The following is a 21295-nucleotide window of genomic DNA, read 5'->3' as shown; positions in this document are numbered from 1 at the left end:
GATTTTCACCTTGAAGTGACAAGCGTTTTGTCTGCATGTTGCAAAATCATATTACTCAAAAGCGGGAAACGAAGATCTTATGCTGGGCAGAGCCAAAACATCTGTCCATTTTAATTTACACACTGTGCAATGTACGGCTATATATATTGTACAGCAATGACAGGAAAATTGGTAAAAGAAAATAAGCAAACCCCCCTAACACATAAGGAGCCTTCATCTGTCATCAGGCTTTTAAAGCCTTACTGGCATTTTCTTTAGGAAAAATGACATCTGCCAGAATTACTTATGTTTGAATGCTTTAAAAGGACAAAAGCTTTGCTTTGATTCAGTTTAGTATTGTGCTGCTAATTAGCATTTATTTGACTATGATTCTAATTGGATCCGTATTTTTTTTTGCCTTAACTAGCTTGTTAGTGTTCTTCTAAGCCCTTTAAGTATTGCTGGTTTTCACTCCAAATGTGGGTTGAAGTAATCCATTGCTAGGGAAATCCATTCTTTTATAATCTTGACAGATAAATACTGAGTGCTAGAGAGCTTTTAAAAAGTGCAATACATTTTTTCTTGTACCGTCTATGCCAAATATATCCAGAAGTTATATAAACCTTCTAGCTACATATTTGATACAAAATCATCAGTAAATATTGCATGTATCCTGTAAAGCCTCCTGTGAGCTGTTACGCTTTATCAGAACAACCACTATAACCAGATTTTTTTAAAGCCAAACATAAAGGTATTTTTTAACAAAACAGAAATCTTATCAGTATATGGATTCCCACTGGGAAGAACTGATTAACATTAATTACTAAATAATGCAACAATTCGCTTAATAAAAGCTGCTACCTCTCCTGCATCCCTAAAGTAACCCAACAACTTTATGAACCTACATTAGTATTTTCATTTAACATACATACAATGCCGATTAGTTAATTAAAATTCTTTTTAGATCAGGCAACATTAACACAGAATAAATCTGAGTGACTAGACAGATATTTTCCAAGAGAATCTTGAGATCTACAGCCAGTAGGAATAAGAAGAGGTCAATGATCTTGGTGTTGAATTAAAGATGCAACCCCAGATTATTCTGCACTCAGCCTCAGGTTACCAACAATCCATTCCTGAACCACCACAACCGTGCACAAAACAGAGTGCTATTTGCTGGCAATGATCGCTTTGGAAAAAAGGTAATACAGGGAATAGCTATCAGTTCTTCTCAACAGCCTGGATAATATTAAATTAAGAAGTCATGCAGAAAGACAAATCTCACCTTCAGATAAATCACATGTGCTAAATAATCAATGACTAAAAACAGTATAAAGATTTCCTCAAAGCAAAGACAAATTTGGTGGTAAGGCCATGCTATGAAACAAATTCTGCAGGAATGATCAAATGTACAATACCTTCAGCTGTTTAAATTTCAAGAACTGCTATTTATTTTCTGCAGAATTTCATGACTGATTAATTGTTACTGTAACTTTCACAGTCTTATGTTCCTAATTTGTTCTGTAGGGCTGAGCTGTACTGGGAAACTATTTTTAGGTGTTCAATCCTTCAAAAAACAAAACTGAATGTATACAGTGAACCAGCAATTCACAGTTACTTCCTACATTTGCTGTTCCTGAAATCTAGTGAGAAACAAGATCATTTGGATTTAAAGTCTTAATTTTGTCATTTCGCAAAGTGCTGGGGAAGTAACTCTGAATTTCAAAGACCACAAGTCACCTCTGGACTACTAACATATCAAACAAGGCTGCACATACACATTTGTCAGTAAAATCATCAGGCAATTCCTACCACATTGCTTCATAACAGAGGATGTTAATTTTAAAAAGAGCCTAATATTACCTAAAGCATATGCTATACTTTTAATGCCTTTATTTCATTAAAAAGTGCATTCTTGAATTTCTTTGGATAGCTTAGCACATCAGAAATACCAAGTTATATGTATATTTTCTTAAACATGCTAAATATAATTTTCCCTGACAACTGACTGAGGTTTTACTGTGCATTACTGCTACACAACCACTGTTCACCTGCCTCTTCCACTGTATTTCAGTTCTTTATGCATTTTGTCTATGAGTGTCCACTTGGTACAAACAGCACTATTTCATACCCATATAATGGAACATCACTACCCTAGCTAGCTACAGCAAGGCTTCGACACAACAGGCAATCGTACACAGCATTTTTAAACTCCCTCCTACCAATAAAGTTGCTAGCATCTCATTTTCTCAACTACTTTTGCTGAGGCAGAAAATACCCAAAACATACTGGGAAGAAAAAGAAAGCAAAACCCACATCCCAAACCTTTAGGCACTTTTCCCCCCATTTCCACTTATATTCTTCTGATCTTAAGGACCACGTATCATTTCATCACCTAAAACTGAACAAATTATGTCGACTCTCTCTGAAATTCAGCATTAATAGCTAACTAACTCTAAAAAGATATTGCAAGTAAGTAAGATAGGAGTCTTCATGGCTTGTAACAAAGGAAAAGGACACGTATGCATGTCTACAAAGAAAAAGGCTTCTGGGCGAAGTTCTCCATTATCTATGTTGATCTCTTGAATTCAATCTTTCCCTACCAATATTCTAGTTTTTCTGCCACAAGTAATTAACTAACATAGAATAGCCATGCTGAAACATTGCATTCCTAAAATTATTAATAATTTGTAATAGATTTTGGTAAACACAGAATATATTTATAAGCCAAAACAAAACCCAACCATGACCAAGTTATTTAAATAGGACCAAATATATAGATGCATCTGGCAAATACAACAGTGCAGACTGCATGGTAACTGCAAACCTCTTGCTGAATTCTTTGCTAAAGAAGTCTAAAATGAACGCTAAGTTCATAACAACTGAAAATAAATGTAGGTTGGAACCTGAGATATCAGAAAACAGCTGCCAAAACACAGTGCAACGACCAGAATAGGAACACGAGGCACTTGAAATGACAACAAGGAGCATGTGCAAGAAAATCAAACGATAGAAGGTACCCAAGTAAGTTCCCAAAAACCTTGCTGTCTAGTTGCTGAAAAAGTAAAAGGGATCTACCCTGACTAAAGAGAAGAGCCTTGCACCTAGCGCAAAATATTGTAACTTATTTAGGTATGAATCAAAGGCGTATATCTGTAGAAGATCAAAGAGAAGTACTATCTTGTCCTTGTCTATCTGCCATTTGCATGAAGGGATATTGGGGTTTGGACACTGAATTTTCCCTGCAAACGAGACCTGTACTGAATTTTTCCATTCTTCTGGCAGATCCAGGTAGCTGTTGCAGGAATACAGAGGCAGAGAGAGGGGGAAGAGGGAAAGGAAAGCAATGATTTTTAACGGTAACCACATCGTAGGTGTCAAATTTTTAACAGATAATGCACATGGTGACTGCATACACATATGGATATGATCCATCCAGGTGTGCAAAATGCTAGGTGATAGGTAAAAATACTCTCACTCCCCAAATTTGTTTTCAACCTCAATCAACTGTATACCTTCTATGACTCACGCTGCCCAAAATACACCCCAATTTATGGGGTTTGGTTTTTGGCGGTTTGGGGGTGGTTTTTTTTTTTTTGTAGGATCTTAGAGATGCATAGCTCTGCAGAAGAGTTCTTGCTCATAAGGTATTTTTCTCACTAAACGTATCTGAAGCCAATATTGTCAAAAAAGAAGGGCAGAGTGGGGGAAGGCAAGAGACAGAGAGAGAAAGTCCGATTAGTATGTCCCAGCACACAGCTGAAGAATGAACTAACTACTAAATATTTCTTCTAATTTCCAGAAAGATTAGGTCTTACTGGAAAAATCTCACAAATGGGCAAAGCATTACCACCAAATCAGAATTCTCCTCTATCATTCACAATGAGCACAGGAGGTTGTGAAGAAAGCGGTGAAACACAGAAAGTGCTGTTGATTGACTTAAAAAACCCTCTCATGATTGTGACACCAATAGCACTTTATAAGCTTTATCATAGTAATCATTTTTAAAGAGTGTATTGAACAGCATGGGGCAAAAGAAGGATGGGAAAGGACAGTCCAGTTAGGAGACATGTGCTTATTCATCTCTTAGACCCACAGATACTAGGCTAGCAAGATATGCGACAACACTGAACGTAACCTGAAAAAGACAGATTTTAAAGAGTGTTAAACTGAAAAGATGAAACCAAAAGCAAACCAAACCAAAACCAGAGCAATTGCGCAGGATGGAGATGTTCTCAGCATACAGAGAAATCTAAGCTACTGATCTCAAAAAAATTTGTGAAACATTTTTATAATCAAGCAATACAGGCAGTTCCTTCCAAGAATGGGGAAGACAGTCTAAGTTCTCAGTAACTATGGTATTGGCAGGTTCAAGTCACACCAAACCAACTGATGCTAAAACAAACAAAAAATCCAAACCAAAAAAAATCACATAAAAACCAAAACAAGACATTCCCAAATACCCCAGTTTTCCATTTTCCCCTCAGTGCACTTATATTAAACATCTCACAAATCAAAGAAAGTTAGCAGAATAATGCTCTTCATCTAGTAGAGAATGTTGCTTCATTTTTTTTTCAACAGTACATGAAGATGTCCAAGATTTAAAAGCATTACTTTTCTAACTGCATAGTGCCTAAAGAGCAGAGAAATAAGAAAACTCACTTTCTAGAGTAATTTCTACGCTGCAATGCTAACAACCAAATATTTTAGCAGTGCAGTTAAGAGAAAATTTGGGAAAAGTATCAGACTATAAACAATGCCAAATGCCATTGAAAACACTTGTGACACCACTTTGTTATTTGTATTAAGTGTATATTCATTCTGTAACATAATTACCATCTGGAGAATTCAGAGACTTACATTTACATAATTTCGTCATCTTTCATGGGCCTACTTAAAGGAACTACCAGACAAAAATATGAAGAGAATGCCTCTTCTATTTCTAATCATCCTCCAAAAAATTAACAAGTTATGCATTGTAAGGCAGTTAAATAAACAAATTAGAATGAGTGCATAATACTGAGCCCCTTCTATAAAAGTGATTCAACTAAACACAAATACGGGTTAAATACTTTCAATACTGTACATACTAAGCATTCCTTCCTACATCACAGAAGCACACATATAGACTAATTCTTGTATTGAATGGCTTTTACACAGATGAAAACACCAGTACAACAACAGGACAAAACATGAGCTTTGAAAAAGGAAAACAAAGACAAAACTAACACTGACAAAGAAAGGCATAAGATGAAAAATACCAGGTTAGATCTTGCAGTGTAGTATATTTCTTCTGAATTGTCCAAAAAATCGCTACTGTCAGGCTGTTCATTAGATAGAGACCAAGAAACTCAAGTTACTTACATTGCGACTGAAAGCCAGATACACATAAAGGGAAATTTTCTTGCTAAAAAAAGTTGTTAGTTGAAACTCAAACCATGTTAAGACAGTTCCGGGGATAGGGCTAAAACACAGCTAAGGCTATGGTCACATTACCAAACACTACCAAATCACACCAAAATAATGAACTTTTGTTCATCACCTGAGCTGTGGTGATGAGCGACAAACTGCCTCAGTAAGAGGTAAGTATGTACCAGCTCAATCTCTCAGTGCACCACTGACAATAACTCGTCATGCTGCAGTGGTCCAGTCCTTTGGCTTGTGCACTCATACCCGTAAGTAAATAAGCACAAAATTTAAGCATGCTTTAGTGAGACAGAAGCAAAAGGATCAGAAGAACTGCTTTAATGCATTGTTACCGCTAGAGGAAGAGACAGGCATCTCTTGCTCCCGTTTACATTTAAAAGACTTTCTCTCCCATAGCGTGTAGATTGTTACAAACTTCTCCCTCATCCTGCTTTGTGCTAAGGCTCTTTGCTAAAGCATCCATTCTTTGAATAGATCTCATTTGCTTTTGACATGCCAATTCAAATTGTCCACTGATTCTATATCTAATGACAAAATATGTTTTTTCTTTGGTCTTGTCCTGGGTTCAGCTGGGATAGAGTTAATTTTTTTTTTTACAGGAACCTGGGAGGTGGGGGGCATAGCCGGGGCAGCTGACCTGAACTGGCCAAGGAGCTATTCCATACCATGTGACATCATGCTCAGTATATAAAGGGGGAGCGGGCCGGGGGGTGTGCTCTTCTTGTCGGTGGGGGAAGTGGCAGAGCGTCAGGTCCCGGGTGGTGAGCAGTTGCACTGTGCATCGCTCTTTTTGTATACTCTTTCATTAGTACCGTTGTTGTTGTTGCAATTTCTTTGTGTTGTTCCAGTAAACTGCCTTTATCTCAACCCTCGAGGTTCCAGGTTTGGTTTTTTTTTTTTTTTTTCCTCTCCTCCGTCTTCCCCCCTATCCCACCGGAGGGGGGCGGGAGGAGTGAGCGAGCGGCCGCGTGGTCCTTTGTTACCGGCTGGGCTGAAACCACGACAGGTCTCTAGACCCAACATAATAATTTTCAAAATCACAACTCTGTTTTATCCGAAAAGGATGTATGAGGTCTGCACGCTTCATTCTGATATGGGCAGTGGAGCAGTTAATTTCCCTCTTCAGAAAGATCCAAACAAGCAGTTATAGATATTCCTTACAGACAGAGAGATGAGGCAAGTTCTTTGGACAGGTTTCAAATATGCAAACTCTGACAGGAATAGAAAATACTAAGAGATTTCCTTATCAGCAGAATTGATCTGGATCATTCAAGTCCCTTCCGGAGCAGCAAGAGCTTCTGAGACGCCAAAGTGCAAAGGTCCTGATTGCTATCGCACAAGGTATGAAAAGGCTCCATTCCTCCCTTCCAACAACATCGGCCAAAGAAGTGCTCTCAAGAGTTGTGCTTTAATCCCTGCAGAAGATCTCTCTCCCCAGATTAGCAACTCGGTTTCCTAAGGTGCAGTGAAAACACCTCTCTGCCCCGTGAAGTTGTCCACTAACTGGTTTGTACAGTCAGTGACTGATAAACCAAGAAAGAAGTGGAAAAAGTATTTTTAAAACTTCAGCTTCTCCATTAACATCTTTCTGCAATTACGATTCTGTGTGTGTATAAATAAATAAAATTCTTAAGGAGCAAAAGCATTATATTTTCTTTATAATCCAGACCATGCAACAGGGAAGCAAAGCCAGGGTAACTTGGAATCAGTTAAAAAATCATTTTAACTAATGAGTTTATGGTAGAAACATTGACTTCATTACCATATTTATAAACACTTGTATGACTAGGGCTCCTCAATGATGTTGTTATGCAGTTATGTCAAGGTCTAAATAACATATCTGGAACAATTGCCTAAGTCCTGCATGTGATTTGGTAAGCTATTCTCCTCCATCTCAAACAGCCACCAGAACCTGCAGACTACCTGTCCAGCCAGTTGGTGAGAAAGAGCAAGATTATATATAACCTCATACACCCAGAGCCAGCTGACCCACTACCAAAAGACAAGGCACCAGGAAGGAGATTTTGGTACAACTACAGAGTAATACAGGGAAATCTACACCAGAAATCCCACTCACATGTGGTTTGTAGACTATAGAAGAGGAAGTACATTCCTAGGTAGACACCCTCCCGAAAACCAACTCAGACCAAAGCCAATGGCCCTCCCATGTATGTACTCAGCCAACTTCTCCACCTTAACACCTGCCTTAGAAAAACAAAGGGAACACAGAAGTCTGCAGTAAGGAAGAAAAGGAATGTCTTTTTTATCAAGGAATGTGAAGAAACTGCTCAAGTGCACAAATGTGGAAAGCAACAGTCTCCATAGAAGAGAGGAAGCTACTGCAATTGTGTGTGAGACAGCACAGACACCTTTTCCCTCACTGCTTGAGTTCTCATACCCCTTGTACTGATGGATCCATATGAAGAAAACATTGGCAATACACCTTTACACAATACATCAACTGCCAGACTCAGCGTGGCTCAGGTGTGATGCAGGGCCACAGAAAGATTGTTTCTGTGGGAAAACAACCACCCCACAAAAATCCAATTTTTTAAAATGCATCATACCTCTTTCCCAGGCTCTCAATTTTATTATTTCCATTATCAATCATCATCAATACAAGCACAGGGGAAACATTTGAGTAAGCACAACAACTCCACAATTAAAAAACCAGCTCAACAAATAAAGGGAATGATATATTTGGCAATGAGGTAGAAAGGATAGAGGAAACTCACAAGACAAAGGGCTGTTGCTTAGCTCATACATCACACCTGGCAGAGCCCACAAATAAGGGGTCTTGCTGCATAGTGTAACGGCATCAAAAAATTTAGGACCAATATGTTATGACTTGTCAGAAAAATCACTACCAAGTTTAGTAGAGCTAAGGAAGCATGCTACGCATCTTGGATCTCTCCTCATCCACAGGTATTTGCGGGGAATAATGTGCAAAGCATAGCCCATGCTGCTTGTTACTCACGAATTCATGATGTGGCTCTGTCTCTTTCCTCAAGGGTGGATCAAATTTTACTTGACCAACTAAAGAGGAGACAAGGAAAACAAGAATTTAAGCTGGGCTGTAACTAGACAAAATTCGGCTCTAAAGGCCAACAAAAAAAGAAAAATCCAGTTTAATGAGTCAATCATATCCCCACCAATAGAAACTTCTGACACATGGACATACTGAACTTGTGCTGGCTAGAAACTAATTGGCACAGAAAGTACTCTTCTATCACAAAGGCAGCACAATCACCATTTGCCCCACCTGCTCATTAGAAAGATCAGGAAAACCATTCAGCAAATAGGGCAGTGAAGTGCCCTCTTTAGAGAAGCAATACAGCTGTAATTTGTAGAAAAAACATATCCATTGTGTCAATTCACTTTTGGATCTGTTCTTCTGGGAGATTCACTAGCACTAAAGAGCCTTGAATGAAATTTGGAGAGAGCTAATCACATCTTCTAGGACAGCTCTTTGGCAGATACTCTTTAACACTCCTTCCCTCAATTTTAGCTTAAGAAAAGACAACTAAAGCTCCAAGTATCGCCTTGATTCAATTCAAGCAAAAGAATGACTACAATTTGGGGGATAGAGTCTGCTCTTAAATGGCCAGTGATCAACCTCCTTCTTTCTCAATTTCTGCATGAATGTTTCAACTGAAACGGAAAACCTACAACAAGATACTAAATTAAGGAAGAAAAACATTCCTCTGTCATTGGAACCTATACCTGTAAGTAAAACAGCATAAGTTTTTATTTTCCTATATATCACTAAAAATGTTTCTATATAGGTCAGATACCCAGAATACAAGTTGAAATAAGTTAACATCAATGATTATTTTAAGAATATTTCACGTTGTCACTTTACACATGCTTACAGTTTATTTCAGAGCGTGTCTTTTCTTCTCTCACGTTTCTACTTGTCGAATGAATTCTATGAGGCACTACAAGAGGCTAGAAGAGAGAGAAAGATAAAATACTTCAATACCAAAATATACTCACTTGAAGCCAGTATTGCATACCTAGTTTTTAGCAGGTTTCTTTAGCATAATATCAAAAAAGAAAGAAAGAAATCAAGTGGAAGCTAAAAATAAAGATTGCCATGTATGGTTTTCTATATTAAAGTTAGAACTATCTGGAGACATTTTAGCTGTAGAGTGTCTTCAACTTCAAGATAAGGGTTTTTAAAACACTGGATTTGAGCAAATTAAGACAATGCTGGCCAGTGTTTATCTTTGCCGAGATAACATTTCCTTTTTGCACATTTCAGTTTAAGGGTATTGGTAGTTTCCAAAATAAGCAGTAAGACTAATTCTGACTTACTGGCAGCATTTCTTTTCTTTAGTTACCCCAATCATTTTCCCAGCTTCTAACCAAACCTGATTCCTAGAAAGTCATCAATTAGTTTCTTTAAGTAGATGAGAAGTTCACCTGAGGTTTTCAGAGCTGAATAGAAAGGAGTATTCCTAGTACTCACGGTGTGTGGCAAGAGTGATGCCATCATTTCTACAAATTCACCTTCATATTTATGTTCCACTTCTGTTTTTTCCCTGGATTTCCATTTACTTCTCTACAGGATGATGCGTCATGAACTTTAAGACTTGGCTTTCTTTTCTTTGCCTCTGTTGGATTTTCTCTGTTCCTTCTACATCTGCTACTGCAGGTTCTCTTAGAAACCATAACTTAAGGTTTCTTAACAAGAGTAAAACACCAGCTAACTGCTATATACAATCAGGCCCCCAAATTAGCAACATAAATACTAACAGTGTGCTCTCAGCATGTCTTCTGCAATGAAATCTTACTCTTCAGGGAAAAAAGTTCATTCTCCATGATATAAGCCCAAGCAATCTCTGAAAAGAGCATGTTTGCTACATTTCTGTGTTGAATACGTGGAAGCAAAACAATTTTTAATTAAAGCAATCTGACACCATAGTGTCAGAAATTTGATGTGCTGGCATGTTAGCTTTGCTTTTATATATGCTAATTATAATCTACACTCGGCAACTTTTGACTACGAAGTGATGACAGTTAAGAGAACTTCAACTGCTGTACACTCACAAAGAGTCACGAATAGCTCAGCAACTGCTTATCCCTGAAATATTATCTGAAAGCATTACTTCCCTTCTCCCCTTTTCATTGCACACTACTTCCTTGCTTTATATTAGGATCCAACACATACGTACATAGTGTTTCATCTCCCATTTATGCTCACTTTGGTCTTTTTTGAAACTGGAGAGACTTACAGACTGTGTGTATGTATTTTCTCCCACGTATCTCACAGGCAGTTTTTCATTTCTTGTAACTTATGCCAATTCTCCCCTTCCTTAGTTCTAGTTTGTCTATTGTGCATTCTTTTGAACTTCAAAAATGCTTTGCTATAGCTCAGGATGTATTTCAAGGTTTGATCTGGTTTTCTACTTCAGTTCTTTCAAATGCTCTAAGCACAAAAAGGTTGCTTATTTATAATCTTTTGTTAAGAGGCATTGCCCACTTGCACATGATGCGTGCGCATCTGTAATGCCAGCACGAGAATCCCGACTGTAGCGGGGGTGGGAGTTATTTTTGCCTTTGCAGCGATATTGTGCAAGTTCCTTGCATCCTGCCACAGATGTTTGTCCTACACAACAGGCAGAGCCTGCCCTTACACCTTCTTCTTCCATGACCAGAGAATTACTGGAAGGAGTCAAATCCTCATCGCTTGGTCATGAGGACAAAGTCTTCAAGTCACCCTGAAAGACCTACGCTGACAACAAACCGATACAAACAGCTGACATCCAAGCTGTGCAAGAGGACAAAGTAATGTAGGTAAACTTCCCAACACAAAGGCCATTTGGGCCCAATTTTAATCACGGTACAGATCTCAAGAGCAATCTTATCCCCAAAACTTAGTGTGCTAAGGATAAAACATGAGCACTTTCCTCTTTACAACCTTTTCAGCTAATATCACATCCATCATGGGAGTCACTGTCACAGAAACGTGGTGAATAGGCAGTTGCCAGCATCTCCAAAGGTTTATTCTTAAGGGAGTGATAGCAGAGTCCCAAATGGAAATCCTGTCTTTGACTGAATGGGAAACCAAATGAGGTCCTCCATGAGTTGGGGTAGAGAAAAATACTCAAAATGTCAGTTACAGATATTGCTGCCAAATGAATAATGACTATATCACAGGGAGACCTTTCTGATTATACCCAAATAACCTGTTTGTGTGTTTTTAAGTTTAGCTTTTACACATTAAACATTTCACCTTTGTCTGAGTTTAGAATGATTTAAAGATGTAGTACAGCAGTCCTCAAAGTGGCAGCAAATTCACATCTTAATCTCTACCTCACCCACACAACTCTGCAGACTATCCAAGCAGTAACAGATAGCATCCCCACAAAAGCAGCACAGGCCAGGTGAAGAGTTGTCATCACAGCAGACAATAGGCTTGCCTTCAAAGACCACTGATAGCCAGAAAAGCTCTCTAACCTCAAATAAGAAAACACCAAAAAACCCCAAAACACAAACACCACCCCCATCTCTCCCTCTCCAAGAACCAAAACTCCAAACAAACTGGGGAGCAGGTCTGAAGCTCAAGATTCTCACCAGTGTTGTTTGTACTGCGTTACCTTGTACAAGGTAATGTTGCTTCTGTCATTTTTTGATGGATGCATTCAGCTGACTGCCACAAGTATAGGAGTGGTCAATCCCCAAGTTTGGATTAACATCTCCAGCTGCCTCTGTGAGCAGGCAGGTATTGGAGAAAGTTCAACCGTGTATAATAGGAGCATGTACCCTCCTTATTCCCTTCGGTTTATTATAGGAAAGACCACAATGCCAACAACTGCTTTGCCTGTGGCAGGATTCTTTATGAGAAATACAGACCTTGCTCAAGATGCATCAGATAATTCATTATCACCAGCTTTATTCACAGAGGTGAGTTCTAGACTTGCTTATTACAAAATAAAATGTTTTCCCAAGTGTCACTATCAATCTCATCTTACAGGTTGATTAAATGCCTCAATGGAAAATTATCTGGCAACATGGTTAGGGGAGAAATGAGAAGAGACATCTAAGTTGTCTACCCAATGAAAATGATCCAGCACCATAGGTAACTGTGTTTGAAGCTCACTGGAGAGCTCAAGGCCATATGATGAACAACGACAGAGAAGTATCATTATGCCTAGCACAGAAGTCCACGAATGCAGCAGGAAACCCTCAGCAACATAAGGCAAAAAACGAATGAACTAACATCTGAAAAAATGCCTATCAAAAGTCATGCAAGCAGCTTGCTTGTCCTCCATACTGTCAGCCAGACTAGCTCCTTTACAAATGATGAAAATACACATTTTCTCTGATCACTGCTGTGAGGTTGGTTTCTCTTCATTTTGTCCCCAGACAAGGCATAGCTTTTTCCTCTGATACCACACTTCATGATGGGATGACTGATAAGTAATACACTAGGCAACAGAAGAGCCTTCTTAATTCTAAGTCAGAAGGGACATAAAAGAGCAAACACTATTTTGAAAGCTACAAGTAACTGTCAATAAAATGTGTACTGAAGTGACTCCATAGAGGAAGAGAAGAGAGATTCTCCACCTGAGTGGCCCAAAACGAATGTCAAAATTCTTTCTGAAAAGATACACCAGTGACACAGGGGAACAGCACATCAGGGTTTCAGTACAATTTCCAGGAAAGCAGGGAAGACTCAGGGCAAGCTACTCTGATCTCAGCAGCTCACTCACAGGAAGCACACTAAAACAAGCTACCTTTCTTCTTCTGACAGCTCGTGAAAGCTTTGCTTTTTCTGGTTTCTACAGAAATATCACTTTAACAGGCCTCAGAGCTCTCTATTGCCACTGAACAGACAGAGAACTAAAGGACGCCTGATAGTTAAGAGCTTATGGGGAGACGATCAGAGTTCCTCAGTGCTGTCTCCATCAGGAATCAGACTTCTTTCTCTTAACACTGACATGAAAGTCAACCACAGTAAGGGTTTTCTTGCCTGTTTAACTCTCCTAAACATTTTTTTAACAGAAAAATTTACTAAGTGTGCTCCACTATTGGCAATTGTTTTTAAAAGTACTGACTATTCAATCCTTATGCCTTCTTCTCCTTCCCTCCCATTTAGGAAATACATAAACTTTGCACTCTACCATACCAAAAAAAGACCTATTTCACTTTGGCTTCTTTCCACATTTATTTATTTCAGCTTCTAAGGAAGATAAATCTGGTGCATGTCAACTTGTCTTTGCTGTTCCAGAAGGTAAAAGCTCATTTAACTTGTAAAATCTGAAAACTAGTATCTTAAAGTAGTTGCTTCTTTTCAATTGTTTTCCTTTGAAGGCATTTTTAGACTAGTTTATCCATTTAAAAAACAAAACAAAACACAAGTATGCAATTAATGAATCAATGGCATTTCTGTCAAAAGGATTAATTTTTTTCCTCCGAAAGAGATCATCAGTTAGGGAACTGTAAACAGTTGGGAAGTCTTCACTAACATACAGTTAAGTACAAAGACAGGGGGCAGTAACAGAATATCTGTTTTCTCTTATTTATGAAAACCTTCAGTCCTGCACTATTTATCATCTAACATAAGCATGCTATTTTTTCCCAGCTATTAAAGCAGAAAATCAGAAACTTTGCCTTTGACAAAACCTTAAGTGAAAGCAAGTTTCAGAGTATTCTAAGATAGAAAATATAATCTGCAAGAAACACATAGCAAACCATTTGAAAAAAAACAACTACAGCATCATTCTCTTCTCATAAGAAAGTAAATTAGAAACAAAAGAACAAGTCTACAGAGGTATAAAGTGATTCTTATGAATGCTTTCTTTGCAGATGAATGGAAACATAATTCCAGAAAGAAACAGAAAGAAGAATGCATGACAGAACTCACAACTGGAGAAGTAGTCCACATTTACTGTTGCAAAATTGTTGAAGGGCAAAAATAAACAAAATTTTAAAGTGTTTACATCTCTTTCTCTTTGAGCTTCTTTCCTCCAAATATAATGAATTTTGCTAAGTGCCTGTACACGTGACAGAGCAGCACAACCAAAAGTAAAAGCAACCCTTGAGACTATTCCCAGATCACAAAACATTCTGTGGCTCAGTAAATCATAATAATTTAGTTTTGTTGGCAAATGAAAACTTAACCTGATTCTGTGATTAAAGCATATTCCTACCTCAGGATCATCATCATCAAAATCATGGTAAGCGGAATGATCGGGATTATTCATTTTATCCAAAAGTTCAATAGCAAGACTTCGATTTAATGGTTGGGTAACAAAAGGATGCTGAAAGACAGAAGGAAAAACACATATTAAAATTCCAACCACTCATATTAAGCATATTCTAATAACTTAAAAAAAATCCCATACATGAATTTATACCTGTAGTAGCTTTTCAGCTGTAGGTCTTTTTTTAGGATTTTTTGTAAGTGCCATTTTCACAAAATGATGGAAACTATTGGACCTGTAAAACGAAGTGGTAAACTTTACAATCAATTGCCCGGTGAAATACATGATCATTATCTACTGAAACAGAAAAGTACTTACCATTTCATTTTGTCCTTTAACTTAGGAGGCTGGAAGTTGCTTTTTGTCATTAGAAAAAGCGCCCTGAAAAAAACCAACAGTATTTCTGTGGCTTACATTGCAAAACATACACAAGATGAATTATTAAATACATTATTTAGTTGGCAGGAAGAAGTCCATCGGTTTAAGAGATGCTACCTCAACAACATTACACATTTATGCACCAAAAAGAGTTGCTACAATTTCTATCATGTACATTCAGAACTCACAACCCAGTACCTTTGCAGCATCCCCAAAGACCACATAGCACACATAGCCACCACTCCAAATAGATTATTTTCAAAGCTGTATTTACACACGAGGCTTTAACTCCTTACTAACCTCATTGGATGTAGGTCAAACATCGGAGGCTGAAGTTCAGCAAGCTCTATAGCAGTTATTCCAACTGCCCACAGATCACAGAGTTGGTTATAGCCACCTTTTCTTTCTACTGCAGCAACTTCTGGTGCCATCCTAAAGAGTAAAAGACATTTTTAGATAAACTTCTCACCACAAATCAAACGTTCTTCTGTATGCAGCAGTTTACTACTCTTTTCCTTAAAGCTCTCAATCTGTAAGCTAACAGCATATACATTTATATGCATGGATATATATATATGTATGTGTAAAAAGTTATGTAATGCATACATGAAGTTTTCCTCAATCATCTTCTAGTAACTAACAGGCAGTTTCCAAAACAGCTATTTAGCAATAACTGGACAAAACCGATCTCTCAGACTTTTTTTGCAGGCACACAGCAAACTACCACTCAACAACCAAAGAGCCTAAGGTATAATTATTCAATTACAGTAAAATCCAAATAATATCCAAATTTACACATTGCCCCAGAAAGTGATCAACTGACATTGAAGAGAAGAATCCTAACAAAACAAACAAACAAAAAAAAGTAACAAAATGACAGCAAAATGGCCTCAAGTTGTGCCAGGGGAAGTTTAGACTGGATATTAGGAAAAATTGCTTTACTGAAAGGGTTGTCAGGCATTGGAACAGTCTGCCCAGGGAAGTGCTTGAGTCACCATCCCTGGAGGTATTCAAAAAGCCTGTGACAAGGCACTTCAGGACATGGTTTAGTGGGCAAGGCTGATGGTTGGACTCTATGACCTTAAAGGTCTTTTCGAACCTAAATGATTCTATGATTGTATCCTAAAAACATGAGACCAGAAGACTCATTGTCACCTCTGCACAGAACACTCCTTGTTTGTAGTCTGCCCTACTACAATGTCAGAAGGCCTCATGTAAGTTAAAGTAGTTTCACATCCTCAGGTGGCAAAAATTAACAAACATAACTGACACATAAATGGGAATACCTAAAGAAAATGATTTACTAGGCATTGTCAGGTTTTGAATGGCCAAAGTGAATTATGGATTTGATTGTCCTACATAGTCATATCAGATGGCAAAGTTAAATTTTTTTTTTTTTTTTTTTTTAGCTTTTAATTTTATTAGTCCAGATCACCCGAAAATTAGCAGTGGAACTGGAGATGTAACTCAATATAGGTAAGACAGATTAATGTCACTTAATAAGTGCTCCAGTAAAGCAGCAGGCAGCATCTCAAATGATGCATTTTTTTAAACACGGACATCCTTATCTGTAGATCTGAATATATCACCAGGTTTGGTGATACAACTTATTCCAAGCCTCCATAGCTAAACTATATTTACATAAATTTCTTTGAGAGTTCATAAAAAAACCCCAATCACTCTAAATCAAAAAGGAGGGAGTTACATGGGTTAACTTTAGAACGACATGGAGGAGGAGCTCAAGGGTAGACAGCAGGGTTACTAGAACTAAAGACACTGCACAGCAGTTCTGCCCTTCATTTCTCTCTCCCATCCAAGCACCATAGCCTTACCTGCCCAGACACCTCTAATGATCACTAAAACTTTCACACGGCCTGTTTCCAACTAAATTTTTTTCTCTACAATCTCAACAATTTTGCTTCCTTGCTTCTCCTCTCGAAGCTCTGCAAAGAAAACCTGATGCTTTTCATCAGCATTTAACCTATGCAATGCTTTCAAAGTTATTGTTTGAGGTTATGACATGTCATTTGAGAAGCATGGCAAAATTTGGAAGTTACACAGTGATACAGGCTAGTACTAAAGCCACCCAGACATCTTAGGAAAGAGAGACACAAACCAATTACACAATCATGACTGATGGGTGTTTGTGTTATTCTGAAAGGGAAGTGAATCCATGCTTTGGTGTGACTTACATCGCAGAAGAATGCTAAAAATGCTATTTCAGGACTGAATACTTGGATGTAGGGTTTTCCTCACTGTATACATTTTTATCTTGTACCTACTATGCTGTGAGACAACAGAATTTTGAATAACTTTCTGGGAAATGCACAAAAAACGTGCTATTTTACAGCAAAGAATGTGTGCCATTTACTTCAAGGCAAAAAGGGAACAACCACTTCCAGTACAAAGAGGAGAAAATAAAATGCTGAACTTCAGAAAAGATAAATTATGCAAACACGGTTACTGAGGGAAGAATAAAGATGCAGTACAAATAGAATAGAAATGTACTTTTGAACTCAATCAGTTTAGGCAAATAAGGGGGGGTTGCGAGAAACTGGCTTAGGGGAAACATTTCACAAGTGGCAAAAGAATCTGTGGAGACAAACAAATGAAACTCATTATCAGCTTAAGAGTTGCAGAAAAGCAGTATCTAGGGTGGAGGGAAAGAAACAAAACACCAAAACAGAAAATCAGGGAAGAAAAAAAAATTTAAGATCGGCATTAAAAACAAGCAAAATTGTTTATAGTTTTGAAGTTTGATTAAATTGAGATATATTAGTCAACAGTGGTAGCAGCACACAGACAGCCTTTCAATTTTTCAGAGCATTACAGCACTTTCTCTGATACACAGTAAATTCAGGATTTAGCATAAGTAATACAGATACGATCACTAGAAAGTTTGACACAGCCTTTAGTGATTAGTCTACCCAGAAAGTGACGTAGCATGCTTTTATCACAATTTTTCAACAGTATTATATATACGTTACTATTATATTAATGGCCAAGTAAAACACAGTTACCAATACGGGGTGCCAATGAATGACTTCCTTTTGGCAATTGTAGCTGTAATCTGTGCAGATACTCCAAAATCAGCTATTAAAAAAAAAGTAAAACCAAAACAACGGTTAATAACTGATTTGATGTAAATGTTAATGAACACAAGTTTGGCTCCCCACTGTAAGAGTTCCTTAAATATATTGGAAATATTTAACAAAAAATAAACAACAAAAGCAAATAATGGAAACTTGGTGTATCTCAGGTACCATCAGTCAGCTCCTCTCAGTCAGCTGCCAAATACGCAGGCTGTGCACAAACATGACCCTTATCAACACAAAAAAGAACAGGCTAGCACGGAAGCCCTAACAGTTACATGCAGTGTTTTAATATGATAAAAGACATCATTTAGTATTATCCAAGAGATTCTTTCAGATAATCTTTCAAGGCACATTTCACACTTAAGCACTCTGGATGGTACATTTTATTAAAAATTTATAAAAACCTGTGATTTGGTTTTTACCTCCCCCTTACAACATCAGAAAGTCTTTTACCTCAGTGTTCCAAAACTACTCATTACTCCTCAGACACTAACTGGATGGTGCAGTTAGATACTACCAGCAAGAGAAAAAGAATTCTGATATTCACTAATTCCTTACATGAACTATTACATCATTAAACAAAATACAGAAGACTGCTTCTTTGAGCACATAAAAATCTGTTAATAACACTAAATTGTATTAACTCACCTAATTTTACATGTCCATTATCCGTTAAAAGGATGTTTGCTCCCTTAAAAAAAAAGTAAGCATACTTGAATTAAAACATGCAGATTCCTCCAATACATATTTTAAAAAAAAATATGTAAGATCTTACAGCAAACTAGGGGCCAAAGACAAACCAAGGATTGTGTGTTCAAGAAATCTGCAGCCTTACCAAGGAAATGTTTGTGAAATTAGCAAGTTTCCATTCTGTTATATAAAGAAACTTGGATATACGGGGTTCTCCTTAATTTTCAGTTTAGTACGCTTCAGCCTATGGTACTACAGAGTTCCATTGTACACAAAACCCCTCTCAAAAAGCAGAATATGATTATTTGGCTATGCTGATGAATTCTTACTTTTTTCTATTTACACTGACTGAAAGGAAATAGGAACTCTAAAGGTCAAAGCAGAAGTAATTTGATTTTCTTTTCATATGCAAGAGCTGGCTTTGTCTTGAGAACCATGATAATTATTACTATAGCCTTAAGGACCTGCCTTGATATTCAAGTGTTTAGCAAAACTATTTCCGTACTTATGCAACAAAGATTCTGTTAGTGCTAGGTTTGAAGAGTTCACTGTTGTGTGGCTATATGTACCACTCACTTCAGTTCAATAATCAAAACTAACCTGAAGCAGTAGTTGGTACCATAAAATTACAACATAAAAGGACTGAGAACAAACCTGATTTGAAGTCTGAAACCAGGTACAGTTTGAGTTGAGCGAAGGCTGGAGCTGGCTCAACACACCTCCAAACGTCAGCACTGCCCATAAACTAGATGGAATTGCAGCACAGATCGGCCTCCAAAAAACTATGTTTTTACAGATTATGGCTTTTCACAGAGAAGGAAAAGTCAGGCCTGCAGTAGAATGCAGCTTACTTTGGCAAATGTCACACAAGTATCATTAATGAGCGTTATAAACAGAGCTTGGTAAATAGTGTGACAGTCCGGTTAACATGCTCTTGCTCTTGTTCACCTTTCAAGACTAACAGGATAGATACTCTAAATACATAACTACTGAGGGAAACAACCATAATTCAACAGTCAGGAGATCTGCAGATTAAGATAGTATTTTTCCATGCTCATGTGAACAGCATTTAAAAAAAAAATTCAACGTAAGCACTGTAAGCATTTTTTATCAGCACAGTTCCGTTTAGAAACAGGTTATCTATGCACTGTATCCTTACAAGCATCATTTTGCATTCTATAAAGTATAATGAAAAAAGTTTAATTTTTGTATCCAAAGTAATCTTGCATTCAGAAATTATTTTTATGATTGCTCAAAACCCAAATATCCTTCTGCAGTCAATGAGAACAACTTGGAATCAGGCTGCATTAAGGCATCTACTGTTGAAGCTACCATGGACACTGTATCCCTAGTCTGAAAAAAAAACCAAATCAACCAAACAAAACCAACACCCCACACAACACAAAGGAATACGATAATTTACTGTCAGATTTCCAGGAGAAAGCCTGCCAAGTTTAAGCTGCAGTCTGAGCAAGAGTTTGGAAACGCAAACAGTAACAAGTAAAACTCCAGCAACAAAAAGTTAACAGGAAGCACCAGAAAGAAAGTGTAACAGAATTTAAGAGTCTGAACAAGCCACCTTTGATACAGCTTTGTTGAGATGAAGGTTTGAGTAAGTCAGTGTTACAAGCCTGACTTGCAGTACCCTCTCCAATTTCAGCATGCAAGGGAGGGGACAGAAGTAGTCTCCAAGAACCACACAGAACAGCAGCCACTGCCCTGCATCTGCTCACCAAGAAAAGAAGCCAAAGCAACAGCTCTGCTCGCTAGCTGGTTCAAAGAGAAGGGTATGTCAAGCTTCTTGGAAAGGTGTGGGAAAGACCGAATCTTTCCTTTTGCGCAGGGCACACCCGTCCAGCCATTTGAACACATGTTGCTCCAGACACTCACTGATGCCCAAATTTTACAGTGCTGGTCTAAATAAATAGTATCTTGAGCTCCAATTAAAAGAACAAACTATTTCCATGCATGCATTTTAAAGAAAGATATTTTTTTTTTCTTCCCTTGGGCAGAAAATTTTATTCTAATAGAAAAACCTACATATTTAAAAATATCCCCCAAATTGATACATAACAGTAAAGACCCATCAGAGCTAGTCTATTTGAAAAACACCAAAATTCCCTTCAGTTTTTACTTACCTTGATATCTCTGTGCATTTTTCCTTTACTGTGAAGATAATATAGTCCCTGCATAAAATATTTGGATAATAATTTAGTCCAATATTTTTCATTTTATATACATTTCTTTCTTAATTACCAGACATACTTAGGATCCAATTCAATCACCTAAATGACTCACTGACTGAAGAACATTCTCGTATTTCAGTGTATCCAAACTGCATTTGCAAATTCAATACATGTAGTAGCATAGTATCTAAAACACAGGATAGATGGAAAGAATACCAGTCACCACATCTGTTTCAAGAAAAGCACTCCCTGAGGAAGTTTTCCTCTGGAGGTGGTAACTGTCACCTTTTTAGACCAAGTTAATTACTTTTAAATTGCCTAACAGTCT

At 37.7% G+C, this 21295-nt stretch overlaps 1 protein-coding gene across 10 annotated transcripts in view; it reads right to left on the bottom strand.

Moving 5' to 3' along the window:
• The window catches only part of MAP4K3 (mitogen-activated protein kinase kinase kinase kinase 3), an 85720-nt gene that overhangs the window by 38573 nt on the left and 25852 nt on the right, over positions 1–21295 (bottom strand). For 8 of the 10 annotated variants that reach the window (XR_774038.1, XR_774040.1, XR_774039.1 and 5 more), the window contains exons 6-14: positions 20920–20967; positions 18740–18782; positions 18017–18089; positions 15297–15428; positions 14937–14999; positions 14772–14853; positions 14565–14675; positions 9279–9354; positions 8384–8442 (exon numbers count right to left, since the gene is read on the bottom strand). Coding sequence is in view for 7 of the 10 variants with exons in the window: in XM_010562425.1 (XP_010560727.1) it covers positions 8384–8442; positions 9279–9354; positions 14565–14675; positions 14772–14853; positions 14937–14999; positions 15297–15428; positions 18017–18089; positions 18740–18782; positions 20920–20967 (687 nt within the window). In the remaining 3 variants the exon portion in view is untranslated. Of the gene's footprint in view, positions 1–8383; positions 8443–9278; positions 9355–14564; positions 14676–14771; positions 14854–14936; positions 15000–15296; positions 15429–18016; positions 18090–18739; positions 18783–20919; positions 20968–21066; positions 21118–21295 lie in introns of those variants that run through there. The other 2 variants (XM_010562431.1, XM_010562432.1) reach the window with 2 other exon arrangements.

Source organism: Haliaeetus leucocephalus, unplaced genomic scaffold, assembly GCF_000737465.1.
Source record: "Haliaeetus leucocephalus isolate CR32 unplaced genomic scaffold, Haliaeetus_leucocephalus-4.0 Scaffold160, whole genome shotgun sequence".
NCBI lineage: Eukaryota > Metazoa > Chordata > Aves > Accipitriformes > Accipitridae > Haliaeetus > Haliaeetus leucocephalus.
The sequence above is the reverse complement of the archived record's forward strand: the minus strand, read 5'-3'. Positions and strand labels throughout refer to the sequence as shown.